This window comes from Nothoprocta perdicaria, unplaced genomic scaffold (assembly GCF_003342845.1).
Source record: "Nothoprocta perdicaria isolate Ctin4 unplaced genomic scaffold, notPer1 scaffold_38, whole genome shotgun sequence".
In the NCBI taxonomy this organism is placed as follows: Eukaryota; Metazoa; Chordata; class Aves; order Tinamiformes; family Tinamidae; genus Nothoprocta; species Nothoprocta perdicaria.
The window spans coordinates 1,529,084-1,547,398 of record NW_020455621.1 but is presented as its reverse complement, the minus strand read 5'-3'; the positions used below and the strand labels follow the sequence as shown (position 1 = coordinate 1,547,398).

The following is an 18,315-nucleotide window of genomic DNA, read 5'->3' as shown; positions in this document are numbered from 1 at the left end:
ATATTACATTCACCTTCTGGGAGCTCCTATATTTATTTCATAAATGCAATAAAAATAAAGTTATGGTTACAAGGAAAGAATTATTAAAAACTTGCTGTAATAATTAGTGAGTTCAAAAAGCGCATTGTAGTTCACAGAATACCAATAAGAACTCGTACATAAATATAGATCATACTTGTTTTAATAGCTGTTTTGTTTTCTAAGATGAATGGATACATCCTCCCAGGAAGAAAGTTCAAATCACATTCCCACTCTTTCCTGTCTCCTGATTTCATTGAAATGATAAGAAAGGCTCCAAACTGCTCTCTCTACTCCCCATAAAAGGGGGAAAAAAAAGATTAAATTTGGAATTTGTGGGTTTGTAGCTACGGCTTCTGACTTTACCCTCCCAGAGTACATTCCTAGGCAATTGCAATAGCTCTCAATTTCCCACCTCTAAAACAGGACATGGGAACTGGCACCACAGACCCAAATTCAGAGAACGCTTTCTACCGATTCCCATCTCCAGCACTGAGCAGCACCATATGCCGCTATGTGCACTTTGCTTCCTACTCTATAGATTAGATATTACCAAGGTACCAAGGGATTCTGGGTTTTCTTACAACTGTGGTTTTTTTTTTTTTTTTTCTTCTCTCTCCTCTGTCTTAAACTGTCTSTCTCATAAATCTGGCTACTCTTGCTTCCCTTAGAAAATCCCATCCTGCTCACCTCTTAGCACTAATGTCATTTTATGGCACTTTTCCACCATCAAAATAAGTCTTGGGCAGCAAATCATGAGGATAGTACCACCACCTTGCTGTTTTCTTTTTCATCTTGGCTTGTTTAGCTTACAGCCTACAGGGCCTGGATTTCTTCTTGCTCTCTAGCACGGGAGAGGGCATATCCAAGCAAAAAAAAGAAAAAGTGGTGTTTCCTTCATAGATCAACCGCATATTATATGAACTCTGCCAGAGAGCACTGTGGATGCTGATGGTTCAAATGGATTCAGAAAACAAAACTAATGAAAAGCAAATGCAAAAGACAAATCCATAGAAGAAAACTATCTAGGACTACAAACCACAAAGCTCCACCTTTATCTTAGAAAGTGTCTGAGCTCTGGTTAGAAGCTGGGGAAAAACACTATCACTGGAACCCGGAGACAGTACGAAGGTGGTGTTCCTGTACCTGCCCCTGCTTGTACTCTTCCTCAGGAGACAGTATAAAGGGGCTAGAGCTCTAAAAAGAAAAATGACAAAAATAATAATAAATAGGACAAGATGGAATCATGCTCTAGGATGTYAGTATGTAAAAAAAAGGATAAAAATTCCTTGGTGATGGATCCTGTGGGAGTCCAATGTGAGTAAGATACTGAACTGCTRCAAGGCCTCAGGCGCTGCTAAATACGGTCTTCAGGTGTCTATAGGCTTAGACACCCAAAGCTTGAGCCAGATGGAAGGGAGAGGAAGAAGGCTAAGATCTTTTCGCTTCTGGCACCTACAGGTTTTTATGCATCTGTACCTCGCAGACAAAATCCTAGCAAGTCAGCTCCATGCCATAACTTCTTCAACTTGATGTCTTGCCCATTCCTTTTTTAACTACCCGCTACAGTTATAGCGTATTCATGAAATCTGAAAAAAATACAATAGTAAAAAAAAAAAAAAAACGCATAACTTTAACAGCCTACCAGTTCTGCCAAATAAAAAAAGGAACCTGAAGGTCATCTTTTTTGAAAAAGATGTATTTGCTTTGTTTTGTTTTAAAAGGGGAGTTCTCCCAGATTATCAGTAGAATAGCTACCTTGATCAGATTGAGATATACAGTTTATGAGCTCTTTTCCTTCCCATTAATTTAGATATATCCATTAGCCACATCAGGAGTTCTGGATTTGTCTAGCTTGCTGCTAAGCATGAGCATGACAATGGTCTCCTTTCATCTGATATCTTATTAAATAGGAAGAAATGAGTCCACTGTGCCCAGCTTCATCTATTCATGAGTCCAAATATGATGTTCTTTTAGAGTAGATATAGCTATGCAGTTGGTATAATGCTCCTCCTTCCTGCCTTTTCTTCACATTCTTTCATAGTGATCAACAGAACAAAAAGCTTAGATATGGGGACCATGTAAATGTTTCTAGAAAGGATGTTTACAAGCCACAATGTTCCAGCATAGTTCAAGATCTGACTCAAGACTGGCAACACAGAGTGTTCACAAAGTGACATGAATCTTATTTTGAAGATGCAGCTTCAATTTACTTAAATAATTTCCAGTTGTGTGCTTCACCCTGGCAGTTTAATTAATACCCACTGCTGCTTTCATAAATAAAGGATCCTTGACTAAATAAGAACAGTGCCTACTGAAAACTGTATAGAAAAGCATTGCTATTTAATAAAAGTTACTAGCATAAGACATTTTCTAAAAATGGTGTAGGGAAATATATCTTTATGCAGACAGTGTATCTACAATAATGTATGTAAAAAATTGAATCACATTTCTGTAAGTTGCATTATATATTTGATTTTAAGATCCAAGTAGTTTTTCAAAACCGAGTTCCACTTGCACAACTTCAAGATCTTAATAATACATTTGAAGTAGAGGGTATTTAACTTCCTACATTTTATTGCCCTTATTTTCTTTGGCATTCTCAGAAGCYTGTTCTTCTTCAAGCAGCAAGAATTCCTCTATCGATTTCCATAGCTTCCTAAAAAAAGCACAACATGCAACATCACAATCAGTGAACAGAAAGTGACAGCCAACACCTGGGTGCAAGCACAGATGGTGTCAGAGAGTCTTCCCATTATGAGCCAGCCAAAAGTAACTAGGATTGAGCTCAGATAACTTCAGGCACTTGAGGCTGCTTATAGAGACAGAAAGATTCATCATCAGAGCATGATTCATCCTGGCTACCTCAGATGACTGAAACTTGTTGGAATGGATCTAGGCAGAGAGCTGAGGAAACCCTTTTTGCTACCATTGCCCCACATGGTCTTCTTGATCAGACACAGCAGCTCAGGAACATAAAGATGTGCTCTTCTCCTATACATCTTTCTGAAGAACAGATACCGAGAGAGAAATTTTCTAGACCTGGCAATATTTTCTGAAAATAAAGATGGTCTACATTTACAGCCCTGGTTCATATCAGTTTCTAATACTAATGGATAACATTGTATCCACAGCACAGCTTGCTTTCCTATTGCCTACCTTTCCTACAGTGATCTGGGTACAGATCAATCAGTATCGTTAAGACTTGGCAATAAATACATGGATTTCTTTATTCTTTATAAATATTTACTCATATTAAAACAAAAGTGTTTAATTTTGTGGCTGTCTTCTGGTCACTGTCTGAAAAGACACAAGTGAAACAGTTGGCTAATATAAACAAGAATGGAAAGCTAAATCCAAAAGGAATTTCATTATTTGCACTAGAGGTGTGGGCACCATCAGCAGCAGGAAAACAAATAAAATACATGAACTAATATATCCATTTACAGCTATACAATAACATTCAAGCTTTTGTATTCTGAGTATTTTTAATTTAGCAAATGAGCACTAAAAATAAAAAGGTTTAAATCCAATAGCTACTAAGCCTGAAGAAATGACATTCCAGCAGCAGAAGGAGAGAAGAAACTTGACTGAGCAAATTGTTTGCTGCAAACATTTTATTTAGCTATAGTTGCAGGCTAAATATTTGCCCCCAATTCACTGGGCAATCTCTGAGCACCTGAGGGAAGCTTCTACTGTAGATATTAAGTAAGGATTAATCTATGTTTTGCCTCTAATTAAATGTCATCTAAATTATCTTATGTGCATTAAGGGCAAAGCATGATACAGTTTTGACTTCAGACAATTAGACATCCTACTTCAATTATGCCTCAAGACAGGCTTTGATTCAGAAATCTCATGCTACTATTACTGTTCCAGTCTCTCCCTGATCTGTCCTGGAGAAAGAGAATAATGTCAGCCCTAGAAATGTGATTCACAACATTGGGAGGGCAGAATTTTGGACATCCATTTCATAAAGCAACTTATTATGCAGATATCTCATGGCAATGTGCATCTTTAAAGGGTTTATACATAAGCTCTGCTGGAAGCAAGTTAGAGTCTTTCCGCTACATCTTTTAAGCATTTAGCGAGAACACTTCCTTAAGTATCTCAGGGCTAATTACTTTTAATAATTAACATCATACAAATGAGATAATTAACCTTGTATTCTAATATACTACTAATTACTACAATGTTTTATTTCTAATAACCTTCTGGTTGACCGATTGTTTCTTTTTAATATTGTCCCCAAATTTTTACTTTTCACAAAATATTTCCTCTTATCTCCTTGGACACAATTGTATTACATTTTCTTCCAAGTTTTCTCTGTGAAATTACATTGATTTTTATCTGTGAACTCCTATTCTCCTTCCAATTTGAAATGTTATCCTGCCTTTCAAAATCAAAGAAATACTGAAAAGTAGGTTAATGCACTGTCCTGTAATTTCTAAATAGATGCAAGTGTGATCATATTTTATGGGCTTGATTGCATATCAGATCCTTCCTTTTATACACTTTCTTATGCTATGGACTGTTACTCTGTTTCTGAAGAGAAGGATCATAGGACTCTACCAAACATATAGGTTTCACCCAAGCTTCACAGTATTCACCCATTACTATCTTAGCTGCCCTGACTTATAATCAGTAGCTGAAGGGAATGCAATCATCAGTAACCAATATGCTTTCCTCAAGCAAGCACTGCTTACTTGAAATTAAAGCATTTCAGATAAAATAGGCATTCAAAAAAAATGACTGTATCTATCTTATCAGATGCAACTGCACATTAAATCCTTCAGACTCTTAATATGGAAGTGACAATTTCTCCCTAAATCAGAGACATATTTTATTTCTGCCTGCTCTAAAGACCAACGCTTTAAATCTTGCATAGCCTACAAATCACACTTCTACTTCTCTCYACCTGGTGTGTATGTAATTTTGCAATCGTCCACATAAGCTCTAGAGCTACAAGCACACGGCTCTGGCAAAGTAAGTTTTGCAACTTAAAGTAGGAGGACARAAATATGCTATTGTCTGCTAACTGTTTTTCATGTTGTTTGTGGGGAGATTGTTTATTTAGATCTCATGGGTTGCTTTACTGATGTTCCCTTCCARTTCCTCCCCTTCCCCTCATTAAGCTTAATGAATGCATCCATCCAGGAAATTTTAACAACATAATATACACTAACTTCATATCATAAATTGGGTCACTTTCTATGTTCATGAAATTATCATATATTAGTGGCTTTACATCATTAGGCAGCAGTTCATGAACTGAGAGCTAACTCACACTCCCATCCTCCAACAACAAAAGTGCTGTGACTGCAGGGACCACCTTGTGAACCCTTATGTTGGAAATTCCAACTTAATTAAGAACCAGAAATGGTAAATTACCTGAAGTGCAACCATAATTCTTAGATCACATAGACTCTTAGAACCCATCATTTTCTGTTTTAAGCTAAAAGTGAGTCAAAAATCTTTATTATTGCTAAGACCTGAGTTCAGGGTCCTGTTTTGCTAAGACTCAAGACTTTTGAAATGAACATTTAGGCTTTTCTTCCTTCCTTTCTTCCTTCTTTTTTAAATTTACCAAGCCCAGAACAATTTAAATGTAAAAAAAAATCTGCTCGATCAGCAAAACAGACTGCCTGTAATCTTAACTGTTGGCAATAGGCTCAGAATAGAATGGTTCTAATGCATCATTTTCTTTTCTCTATCAGTATCATTTTATATTTTTACCACCAATCTCAATCTCATAGCTGTGCATGGAAGTGTACAGCTCACAGACTCGTGCTCCCAGACAAACACAACAGTGGGGTCTGTGCCCTGTGGCACAGAACACAAGACCAGACATCTAAATTTGAGAAACCATTGACCTAACATAGCATTATGGTAACAGGAGACAACTCCCTAATATTTTCCAAACCTCTGAAGCATAAAATCTCTGACCCAAAATACGGTAAGGTCAGTAAGGTTTGGATCAGGAAAAAAAAAAAAAAAAAAAAAAAAGGCTCAGGCCTTTTTTCTAGGCCACAAAATCTCCCTCCAAATAATAAATGAAAATAGTTACATTGCATATGCAAATATAAACCAACAAGCATGCAGCAAAGCAAGAAGGCATGCAGGTGTGCAGCAAAGCGAGAAGTTAAAACAGCCTGATTTGCCTGGATGCAGTGATTTCTTCTAATGGTAAATTTTGGGTTYCAAACTGCCTGTGGCTGATAGCAGACACATCACTCAAAATCTACCTTAATCTCTACCTGTAAGCTGGATTTCATAGATCTAATTCTCAATTCATATTGAGCTTGAGCTATTGGTGAAGGTTGATCAGGTCTTTCAAAACKTCATTACAGTTTTGCCTGAAAAGAAAATCTATGAGCAGCACTTAAAACTCTCACTGGTTTGACACCATATATGCTAAGGCTTGTACCTAGCTGAGAACATGCATTTCATGGCATTAATGGTAGAYAGCTAAGCAGAGATCTCAACAAACAAACAAACAAACAAACTTGGCTCTGGTTTGGTGATGTCAGAACAGACAAGGGGTAGAATTGCTCCAGGTGAAGCTTGAGACAGGACACTGGGAAAGCTTAAATATTTCCACAAGTACTATAATGTGTCTATTCTATATTTAAACAAGAACTGAACAATCATGGATATTAATCAAACTCTAGTCATAATTTCTTGTTATTATTATATTATTCTGTTRATTTTTCTTAGTTTAGCACTCTGGGCCATACAGGAGTCAAATCTGTAATCTCTGATTATGACTCCCAGSTGCTATTGCATGTACTGCGCAAGTAGCACTTGAATGCAGCTGTTATTAATAACTAATCATTCTGTCTTTAGAATAGCAAGTTATTACAAGAGGAGTTTCCATCACCATAACACTTCCTGTGTAACCACAATGATATAAGATATTTGAGCATTACAGACTCACTTTTGATTTTCTTGAGTTATATGCAGTTTWTCTAAAGTTTCTGTGATGCGGTCTTCAACATCCTGTAAAATAGAAAGACATAAATTTTGAGAATTACTGAAATATCCTTCAGTGGCTAAGAAAAAAATCTGCAGTGATATTAATTGGCGATGTGTCTGATCAGCATTTAAAATACTCCAATACTTTTTACTCCATTAACCTTGACATAAATTATAGTAAGTAGTTCCTGTGTGACAGGAGTTTTAATTTAGCACTACATCTGAAGTTATGCATGCCTTTGAGTCTGACATAATGCCTCACTTCTTGCCAACTCTCACACTATGAGGAAAACCCTACAGACAGTAAAACTAGGTCTTAATACAAAAACATGGGAAGGTATTAAAGCAAATTTTTACTATTGTATCTTTCAGCATATTCCTTGGTTTTAGAATGAGCTGCTAGACAAAACTTTGTTTGGGTGCATTTATTTGAGTGATTTTGTAGTTTAGAGCTATCTATCCTAGGCTCATTCCAGTGCCTTCACTACAGTTGAAAAACAGGAGCYTTTATAGCTTTCATCTATGTATTCAGATCAAAGTAAATTGATAGCTATCCTCAATAATAATAATAATAAAATCAGGTGTGTATGTGTGTRTATATATATATACACACACACACATATACATACATACATATRTATATATAGTACCTTGTATATAGTTCTTTCTACTTTCTCAGCAGGCCTAATCTGAAACCTGCTGAAGCCAGAGAAGCATTCCAATGATTTGGGATTAGRCCTAAATAAGGTAATGTAGAAATTAGTTTGCACTATGCCTGAATCACACTGGAGTCTAAGGAAATAACTTACTTTTATTTGGCACCGAAGAAAATTATTTGATGAGTCAATTTTCGTAATTTCAGTCTGAAAAAGCAATATCATAGATCAGTTAAACTATCATACAACATTTCAGCAAAAGCAAATGCATCAAATTATCTATTTAAAACTGTAATCTGTGTAGTAAAGTACACACTGYACTTATGCAGTATTATGAAATCATGTTTTAAAAGAATATAGAAAGGCACTAGTTTAATTAGCTTGCCCTTCTTAAATGGTAATATGCTTGTCCTTTCAAAGGAGAAATGATTTGAATGCTGAATTATTATTACTAATAGTAATGAAAACGCAGTGGGCCTAGACAAATAATTCAGCCAAAATATCCTCGGAGGGCTAACTCTTCAGTGGCCTGAAGGGGCCTCTCTGTTTCCCCTCCTGCCTACTTAGGAAACATCAGAGGTTTCCCTCCCTTGCTGAGGTGGCTCGCTCCTGATGCAACCGCCTATACAACATTGCCATCTGCTGACTGCCCACTTTCATTACTGCACAGACAAACCGCAGTCCAAAACAAACCAAAACAAACAAACAAACAAAAAAACCCTCAATGGACTCAGAAGTTTGATCTTCTTAATTGTCATTTTAGAGTAAAAAAAAATAAAGAGGAATTTCGATTAGCTCTTTCACTCTTTCTTAAAGGACCTGAGTTCATACGCACGTTTCTCATGTGGCTGCAGAAGCACCCCTTACACCTAGGTATAAGAGAGGTGCAAAAAAAGGTGCACAGGGCATGAGGTCTTCTGCTTACCAGCGAAAAAGGTAATTGTTACTACTAACTTCTGTTATTCATTGTTTTAAAATCTTGATACTAACTACTAAATTGTCTAAATTAATCAAGAGTTCATCTCCTCCTGCAGCTCCCACTGATGCGAGGAGGTCTGCTGATTATCTTAGAAACAAGTGACAGACGTCTGTCTTGTTCTCTTAGGTAGCAGCACAAGGAGTTGCTTGAAAAAGCTGGCTGGAAAAATAGTAACCTTGAATATAGCATTCAATTTAAAGGCATCCAAGCATGACATAGGAGCACAATGGCAGTCACTGTGCCTGAACTGGTAAGGACAAAAATTTTTGAGTTGTGTGTTTTTTATGGTTTTCCTCAGCTTTCCTGTGACTTTCTGACTGCTCTGTTTGCTCTCAGTTCAAATAATTAAATGGATTAGATGTCGTGTCAGCAGCTATAATTCTGCTTCAGGGGCACAGAAAGTTTGGAGAAATGCTTGACCTTCTAGATGCTTATCCAAAACCAAGCTCTACATAAACATTCTGTCATTTGCCCACCATTAACAGTGACACATTATTCTCTGTTCACGCTCACTGTACTTTTTAGGTTCTATTTAGCTGCGTGAAATTACCTCCTCACTTAACACAGCTGGAACTCTTATTAGCATAACCAGTGACAGGGACAGGTTAAAAGCGGTTTTACTGAGAGCATGTGCTGTTTCTATACTTCACAATTGCCAGTAGCAAAGAATAGTGGTTTTAATGCTGCATGTGCCATTGCTGCAGAAATTTGCAAGTGTTTAACTTGTATAGTATAAGTGGTCCTGAGGCAAGCCACTCTCAATATGCAATTTTTAGCACATAAATAAATATCTGTAAGTTCTGTACTTTGACTTGTACTTTGACTTCAGTACAGGCCTGTGTCCCACTGTTTGCTTTGTACAGCACCAGTCACAATGAGAGCTCAAGCAGTAATGATGGTGTTTACTGTACTGTAAAGAAAAAAAAAAAGTAAGTAATAATGGTGCTGGTACCTAAATATCAACACTCCTCAAGAAACCTTGCTAGAAAGAGTTTAGAATTAATGATTTCTTGCCTCTACATCTTTGACAGTGTTCACCATGTTCACCACCTCAGCACGGGCCATTCTTTCGTTCTTCTCAGTCTCCAATATCATCATTTCCTCCCATGTGCTGAGAACTTGACACCTCATTGATTCAAGCTGCTCGGCAGCAGAGGAAACTTTTCSTACTTCTTCCTTTGTCTCGTGGTCACTGCAGCTTTCTGAAAGTATAAAAATACACACACAGTCAAAAGGACAGATTGGGACTGAAAGCTACCTGGTGTCTACCGCTGTGTCCATCGTGCTTGCAGTAGACATACTCGAGTTAGCCAAGCCAAGCAGCACAGCCCAGGGGCACCCACARCATTGCCCCTAGGTAGCTGGTGCTCATGCTCGCTGCACCCGTGCTCCATTTCWGCTGGACTGACCTCTGGCACACACCAGCCGCGCCACTCACCTTTCACACACACCACAACCAAGGCCAGACCAGACCTTCATTCAAAAACCTGGACAGGCTCTGGATACAACAGGAAGGGGAAATCCATGCTGCATCCTCTACCAGAAGYGAGGATTGGTACCATCACATAAGGAGCAGAATAAACATGCTCCTTTGAACTCCCATGGCACTCCCTTAAGCACCCAGAAAATACACTTAATTATTTTTTGGGTCAACTTCACTTTCACTCACATTAAAACACTGTGAGCATACGAGTTTTAAACAAGTTACATCATAAATGTGTGAGAGCTGTGTCACATTGAATGCCTGCTTAAAACAAAACAAATCAAATYAAAACAAAACAAAATCTTTCAGTAATCCAGCACAAAGCTAAAATGTCAGTAGGGAAAAAAAAATCTACCCAGAAGACAGTAAGGTCTCCTGTTCCCTCAGCATGTCTTCGCACCAGCACCCTTTTGATCAGTCAGGGGTGGCATAAGCACTAAACRCAGTTTAAGGTAGAGCAATAGGCTTAGGGGACTGTCTGAAACGTCATGAGGATGAGTGGAACAGAGCATTCATCTCAGCAACAGGCACCAATGGCTCTGCACACGCTGCTGATGGCTCCGGCAGGGAGCTACCCCGGGCTAAGTTCCCTGGGAGCTGCCTGCTCCGTGCCACCTCTGCAGGAGGAGTTGCCAGGGTGGCTCAGCTGCTCCCCATCCAGCCTTCAACACTCTACACAGCCAGCTCATCCTCTTGCCCTGCCRGGGTCTTGTTTGAGTCAAAATCTCTGGCTTTTTTACAGCTTTCCAGAGATCTCACCTACAACCTGCTGGTGCCTGCTCCACTGCAGTGGGAGCTGCATCCTGGGTCCTCACCCTCTCGCAGCCCCTCACCAGGCACCTGGGGAGCGTGGGAAGGTGCAGGTGGAAATGAATAGCACCCATCACTGCCAGAGTCTGGGCTTGGACACGTAACCCATTTTGTCCCTTGTCAGCACTGCTCCTCCAGGTCACGCTGTGCTCTGGCATATGGGTTCATTTCTTGGTGCTGGTCCTCAAAAAGGGGAGCAGCCGGGAGAGGTGACAGACTAAACCTCCCAGGCTCTGCYACTACGGAGTGCTCAGGGAGGGCAGAATCAAGAGGGAGGGAAGGCTCCAGCAAAGGGAATGGGAAGGGGCAGAGGAAGAGGTGGTCCGTCTCTGCAGTGCAAGAGCCAGGGTGCAGCTTGCCTGGCTGGAGCAGTGAGCAGAGCAAAATCCTGRTGGCTCAGGTGCCACCGTGGAGCCTGGAGGAGTTTCAAAGCTGATGGTAGGTCATAATCCACTTTTGCAATATAACAGCTCTGTGCAGATTCAGGACTAGGCAACTGTGCAGGGTAACAAGGATGTTTTAACGACTAAGGGCTGCCTGTTGTGATCCCAGAACACCTAGAATTCCTACTTCCTGAGCAGCTTTATGATAGGCAGCCAGGCCCTCTCTGCCTCCCTCTGGTCTGTTGTGCAGTGCCTGTGTGCAGTCAATAGCTCAGTGAGGTTTGACAGCTTTGATGAAAAAGCAGACTGAAGGAAGAGAGTAAGAGCCTAACTTGAGTGCTGCCTTGCGTGGTCAAAGTATCTGATGTGCTTCCTGCTGCTCTCTGTCCCAAGGGTCAACGGTCACCTGCAGAACAGCTCTCCTTTTGTGTAAGATGGTGCAAATGACAGTGAGTCCCTTCTACAGATCGGGATGGCTACTGGGCCTGGTAGAGGTATAAAGAAATGCTACTTGACAGTAATTAGGTAGCGCCTTTTTATATGGAAAGGCTTTGAAAAATACTTTGGTTAATTCAAAAGAAAAGAAAAACAAATCCCTTTTCCCTTGAGAAGCCCTCATTTGAAGTTAACTTGGAGAAAAATAATTTTGATTGCTTAGTACCTAACCTCACAAAACAAACAAACAAACCCTGATATTTTGCACAGCCTTGCTCTCTAAAGTCCCAGCCCTTGCTAGCCCATTTACACCCACACTTTCATCACTGAGGGCTTCTAAATACAGATATAATACAAAAAGAAGAAGAAGAAGAAGAAAAAATTATATCTTTTTGATGTGACTCATTTTGATTCCTCAGTATGTAATTGAGGAAGGTAGGGAGGAGAAATGTGAGGTTATCTAACACATTTTTGAAATTGGTACCTCGTAAGGAGGRGAAGAGGGAGAAACATTTACCCATTGCTTAAATGTCTTTTAACTTGTTTTATGCAGAAGCATTTCTCAAAAATGCCTTGACCTAGAAACTTCTGATTGTTTTATTCATTAGTCCTGCCGGAGAGCTAGAGCCAATGACTGATTTTATGGGTTTTTTTAGTGGTTGGCTGCAAAGCTTTGGAATTCAAACCTTGTACCATACTGTAGAAACAAACACAATCAGGGCAGCTGCATCCAGGCATACATTCATTGATGTGAAGACAGTTACACTAGGGAGGAATTGAGGCCAGTTYAATTTCTGAGGAAGAGAGAAAAAGTAAAAGCTCATTTGATTGTGCAGTGCATCTCCTACTGAAAGAGAATTTTTAAAAGAGAGCTAAATAGCAGTAGTAAGAACCACACAGGGTGAAGGTGATAACTCCACACAGCTTAGAGCAGGGTAGGACACTAGGCTGCTAAAGCATTGAACATAAACCAGGTTTGGAGCTTTCTCTTTCATCAAAAATGCCTGATGCCTCTGGTACCAGGCATCGGGCATTTCATATCACAACTTAAAAACCTGCTTAAGGTGCATTACAACTTGTAAACTGATATTTTCATGCTCTGGAAGAAGACTATGCCTTGAATGCAGCTTTTCAAWAAAGTCAAAAAATGCAGATGTGCTATGTGATTAGATCAGTCTTACTGCATTCTACCCTGATGGCGTTTCTCACMGATRGATAAATATATATTTATATATAAATTTATAGATTTACGTATTTTATTTTACTATGGATAATTCAAATGTCCTGCTCTAGATTCTACTGATCAAAGACATTATCAAAATTCTACTTTGATTCTACTGATCAAAGACATTGTTTATTTCAGAAAATACGTAAGTTGAGTGTAAACCTCATTGTTGTTATTAAACCAAGGAACCTAACAAGTACCCAAGAAAGTCTGGAGTTTTGTATGGATAATTGCAACCACAAATGCACAAATGCAACCACAAATGATACAGAGCATGTCCCTTAAGCATTAGAAAGTCTCYTATTGACATCACAGGTTTTAGATGAAATCAGGAATAAAAGAACTGTTATGCACCTGACTTAGGTCAGGTTAGGTGCCAGCATATTTTTATAAGGAGGGAAGGAGGGAGGGAGGGAGGGAGGAAGGAAGGAAGGAAGGAAGGAAGGAAGGAAAATGGACAAAACAAAAATTTTTGTTTTGATTTTTTTTTAAACCATTTAGGATACCTTAATACCCTGCTTTGGACCATATTTCATGTTCATTTGAGTCAGCATTGTCATATCACTCACCTGTTTCATCCACAGGGGTCTGGCTCATCCACATCACCGTTTCTAATTCATTCTGCAGTCTAAAACAGAATAAGAAGGAACAACACTTTAGGGTGATCACAGATATATTTTCAAGACCATCCAATAAGCACCAATAAATATTAATGACAATTACATATAAGATATTTCTTATATGTAACGAAGATTATTACTGATGTCTAGAGGCAAAATTCTGCTCTAATATGAAATACAGCAAATTTAAGCTCACAAAACACAGTGAAGTGACTCCAGGTGATCTGAATGCTCAGTGATGCAAAAGAGAGAAGAATTGACTGCATGTGAGAAGCAAACAGGATTCAAACAGTCACCTCTGCTTCATTAAAATGTCAGCTTCTTTTCCTGAGAGAAAAACTTCTTGTTCACTGAGTGGAAATACTGAGGCAATTACACATTACTTACACACATAGTGAGCCATATAGATAGCACAATAACATAAACTGACAGTTTAATTCTTTGTATATACTTCAGCATTCTTATTTTCCCTTCCCTCACCAGAGGTTCAAAATCCTACCAGATGTTCTAACTTTACTAATCAATGTTATTTTAAAATAAGACATCAGTCTGTGTTAAATTGTTTCCTCCACCCACCAACCAGACCATTTCCCATACAAAGAGAGAATTATGTGTAAAGAGAGAATTGCCCACAACAACAACCAAAAAAAAAAAAGGGAAAAAACAATCAGTGTTAGGCTCCTAGTAGCAATGAATGTATAAGAACATCAGATTTTGATAGTTAGTGTTCCTGAATAAAGTAGAAAGCTATCATTAGGATAGAGCAACTTTTGAGACTTTTCTGGAAACAAATTACTGTCCAGCCCCAAAACGTCTTAAAGACTTTTTGAAGACTTAAATCCAATGATTTGTATATGTGTAGCAGTAAAATCTTTCAAGAATTCCTTCAGATCATTCTGGGGTATTTATTATTATTCCCTTTCAGCCCTTTCAGAGAAGGTAATATGCCATGTTTGTCCCTTCTAAAATATTTATAAAAGTTTACATAAAAATCAATCTCTGTAGCCTAGATAAAATTTGCATTTGCATGTTCTATAAATATTCCATACCATGTCCCTCATCCATCTTAAATTCATGGCACATACTACCACATCCCACACTACCACATCATGAATCCTCTTTCTGTGGACATGTGTACACATGTTAGAGTACTGGGCCCCTGTTAATTAGTATCCTGACTGTTTACACTAGTAGAAACTAGTGAACTTGAGTGTCCTACTCCAGAATCTTCACTGCCAAATCACAGACAGTACATTTTGAAAGCACAATGCAAATATTGAAATGTATACACACTAAATACAGTAAAAAAAATTGAAAAGAAGACACAAAAGAAGACACTACATTACCTCTTAAGTAATGTAGTAACATTCACAAGAAATGAGATAGAAAAGAAAGGGAACTCATCAGCTGGCTGACTTGTTTTGCCTTCAGGTTGCTGAAAGACAGAAGTCTGCAAGCAAGATCTCCTAGCRGGACAGCTTTTAGTCTAAAGTTTAGAGTTCTAGAACTAAACATAAACATCATGGATAGCAAGCCAGATCAGGGCTTTGAGCAGGGCGAAGATTCAGAAGCTGCAACATAAAATATCAGGGGAAAGTACAAGACAGAGGCATGGAAATGCTGAGTCCAAAGAAGGCAGGGTCTGTCAGGAAGTCTGAGAATAAGACAGGCAAATAAGGAAGTCCAACTAAGTCCTGTCTCAGGAAAGGACACAGCAAGCACAGGTTACACTGCTTCCCTAGTAAGGAAAGAAGCCAAGGTCCAAGCTCTGAATTGATGATGCAGGCTGTAGTCCTTGTGGCCAGGGAACTTTTCTCTGGCCACCTAAGTTTTTAGTGAGGATCAGTCAGGAATTGCAAAACAAAAATCTTTTCCCCTGCTCAAACCTAAATCATGTATCCCAATGTGACTGATAAATAAAAAGAAGGGAGGAGGTGAGGGGCTGAAAGTGAACAAAGAACAAATATATTAAATAAAGCAGAAATATTTTTACCTAGAGAGTAGGTCATCTGTATGGTACAATTCCTTGGCCTTGTATTAAAGAGGAGCAGTTTTTGAAACTGCTTTTTTTTTTTATATATAACTATTTATTTGTAGCTTCTTTATCCTATCTATGTAGTAGCAGCACTTACTCTTGATTTCTTTCCAAGGCATTTTTGGCTTTCTTCATAAGAACTTGCACATCTTTCCTGACTGTCTCTATTTCTTGAGCCTTTGAGGGTCTTGTTTCCATCCCCTTGGCCTGAGCTTTCAGAATCTGTGAATGTAAAAGAGCAAAATGTGAACAAATGCAAAATATGTCTTTGGATATTTCCTTTTTAAAAAATTGTCATCAGTTTTCAGTAAAATTCAATTCTAATGGAGACTTCTGAAGAAGCTGAACATGAGAATAGAGCTGACATGGCCATGCACGAACCARTAAATTATGGTGGGTTTTAGAGCCACTCAGAGAAGTCCTTGCAATTGGTAAATAGATTAAAGAGTTGTTAAAAATAGAACAAGCATTGACAGTTGCTTTTGTATATCACAACCAGCCAATAACACAGACTCAGGCCTATCCAAAACCCTTGCTTTCAGACAATTCTTTTGGGTGTTTTGCTGCTTAACAGCATGTTACTTATGCTAGACAAAGCACATAGGCTGTCAGAGGTGCCAGGTTCATCATTACCTTTCATTGTGGTTTCAACAGATTGTCAATAATCCACAGAAGTTCCTAAGCTCAGTGCCAAAGGGACTGGATACCTGGGGTGAGATCTGCGGAGCACATCCAAATGATGTGCTTAAGAGTCGATGGATAGTACTCTGCTATAGAGCAAGCAGGRGAGGTGGGGGTGTTGTTTTGAGATATGAAAAGTAAAAAAGAGGAGGAATGCAAGAGGATCAGATAGAGAAGCAGAAATTTCGCTAAAAGTAATGAAGAAAAAGATAAATAGGCCTTTTAGCAGGTTAGAGATGACAGTRCCAGAACAATGAAGTGCAGGGTCTGAATGATGATGAAGAGTTCTTCTGATCAAGAACTGGACCTGACACGACCTGACTTCTGTCAGGGCATTGTGCGGGCCAGCAGTTCCTTAGGACTAGGGCTGGTGTCAGGGACCCCCTGGTGGCCCAGGGCTGGGCCCACCACTACAGCCCATTCTATTTTCCTGGGTACCACCACCAAGACTGGGCCACGCAGTGACCCATGGGTAAGAGTCAGCTGGGAAAGGTATCCCCTTTCTCTTCTTCTGCCAGAAGTGAGATATCACTGAGGGTGGACAACATTCCTGCCAGGCTTATGCTAGTGTAATGCCCTGTACAGCAGGACTTCTGCAGAACAACTACTACAAGACTCAGTATAGACCCACTAAAGAGGAGAYGCTGGCTTGTAATACTGGCACCTTCCTCCACTGCAATGTTTACTGTCCTTGTTCCCATTCAACTTCTAATTTTACCACTCCTACAACAAAACAGACAGAATATTTACCTGAGGCAGCCACCTTACTCCGTGTGCAATGGACTTTATGACTGCAGTTTGCCTCTATAACATGCCCATAATGATCTGGACACAAGGGGTGTTTTGCCACTTGAAAGGACAACTTTTTCCAAGGTCAAGCACAAACCACTAAAACAAGCAGATGATGCTCGTTTTCCATTACTGCTACTAGGTGACACATCCAAATAAGTGATAGTAAGTATGTTCCAAGGGCTAAAGATCCTCCAAATGATAAGAAGAAAGACTCATGTCTGTCTGTGCATCTGAAACATCTATTAAAAAAAACCAAATAAGTCCATGGATTAAATAAAAGCTAATGTTGAGAAGCAAATACTACCTTGTACTGTTCTGTAGGCAGGGAATCTAGAAGCATCATGATGTATTGCTCATACGCATTCTAAACAAATTGAGAGGAAGGAAAACATTAGAGAATGTTTAACACTGTCCAGGGACTATACAGTCTGATTTCATTTTGATTCAAGAAAAATTATATGTCTTCTGCTGGTGCCAGAATCTTTATTTCTGTTTCTGCACATAATCTTGTTCAAAATCCACCAAAGTTGATCAAAGTTAGATTTTACCTTTGCCAACATAATTCTCAGCACAATTAAACTACCCACCTTGTTCCTCTTCTTCAAGCATGTCTTGGCTTGCCTCACTTGCCCCCTATTGTCTCTCCTWCAGTTGCTAGATTTTAGTGGTAATTATTGTGTCAACAAATAGAGAGGAATGACATTTTTCTCCCCTTCAGTTATTATCGGGAGTCAATGTAGAATTTCTATTATCACTAAAACAACACCACTCTGATTTGTAAATCAGAGTGCAATTTGCTTTTCTCACATGCTTTAGTTGTATTCCATATGCAAATTACTATTTCGAGCATCAAAGAAGAGAAAAAAGCAGATTTGTTCCTCTCATAAAGGGTTTCAAAAAATCAAAAGATTAGTCAAAACTGCTTAGTAAGTCAGATGAGAATTAGTACTATTCATCTGCAGCTGTCAAAGAAAGAAGTAGAGAACTAATTTACCAGTAGGTTATTAGGTTATGGTTTGATTTTTTCAAATATCTTTACAGAACGTAAGGAAAAGGAAAAGGAAAGGGAAAGGGAAAGGGAAAGGGAAAGGGAAAGGGAAAGGGAAAGGGAAAGGGAAAGGGAAAGGGAAAGGAAAAGGAAAAGGAAAAGGAAAAGGAAAAGGAAAAGGAAAAGGAAAAGGAAAAGGAAAAGGAAAAGGAAAAGGAAAAGGAAAAGGAAAAGG

At 38.9% G+C, this 18,315-nt stretch overlaps 1 protein-coding gene across 1 annotated transcript in view; it reads right to left on the bottom strand.

Annotated features, from left to right (window-relative positions):
* Nucleotides 1–1,704: 1,704 nt before the first annotated feature.
* Nucleotides 1,705–18,315, bottom strand: part of CUNH6orf118 (chromosome unknown C6orf118 homolog) — a 25,514-nt gene continuing 8,903 nt past the window's right edge. The window contains exons 4-10 of the mRNA XM_026044720.1: nucleotides 17,397–17,456; nucleotides 15,717–15,841; nucleotides 13,534–13,592; nucleotides 9,643–9,830; nucleotides 7,803–7,856; nucleotides 6,956–7,017; nucleotides 1,705–2,677 (exon numbers count right to left, since the gene is read on the bottom strand). Coding sequence (XP_025900505.1) covers nucleotides 2,587–2,677; nucleotides 6,956–7,017; nucleotides 7,803–7,856; nucleotides 9,643–9,830; nucleotides 13,534–13,592; nucleotides 15,717–15,841; nucleotides 17,397–17,456 — 639 coding nt within the window. The 3' untranslated portion in view covers nucleotides 1,705–2,586. The remainder of the gene's footprint in view (nucleotides 2,678–6,955; nucleotides 7,018–7,802; nucleotides 7,857–9,642; nucleotides 9,831–13,533; nucleotides 13,593–15,716; nucleotides 15,842–17,396; nucleotides 17,457–18,315) is intronic.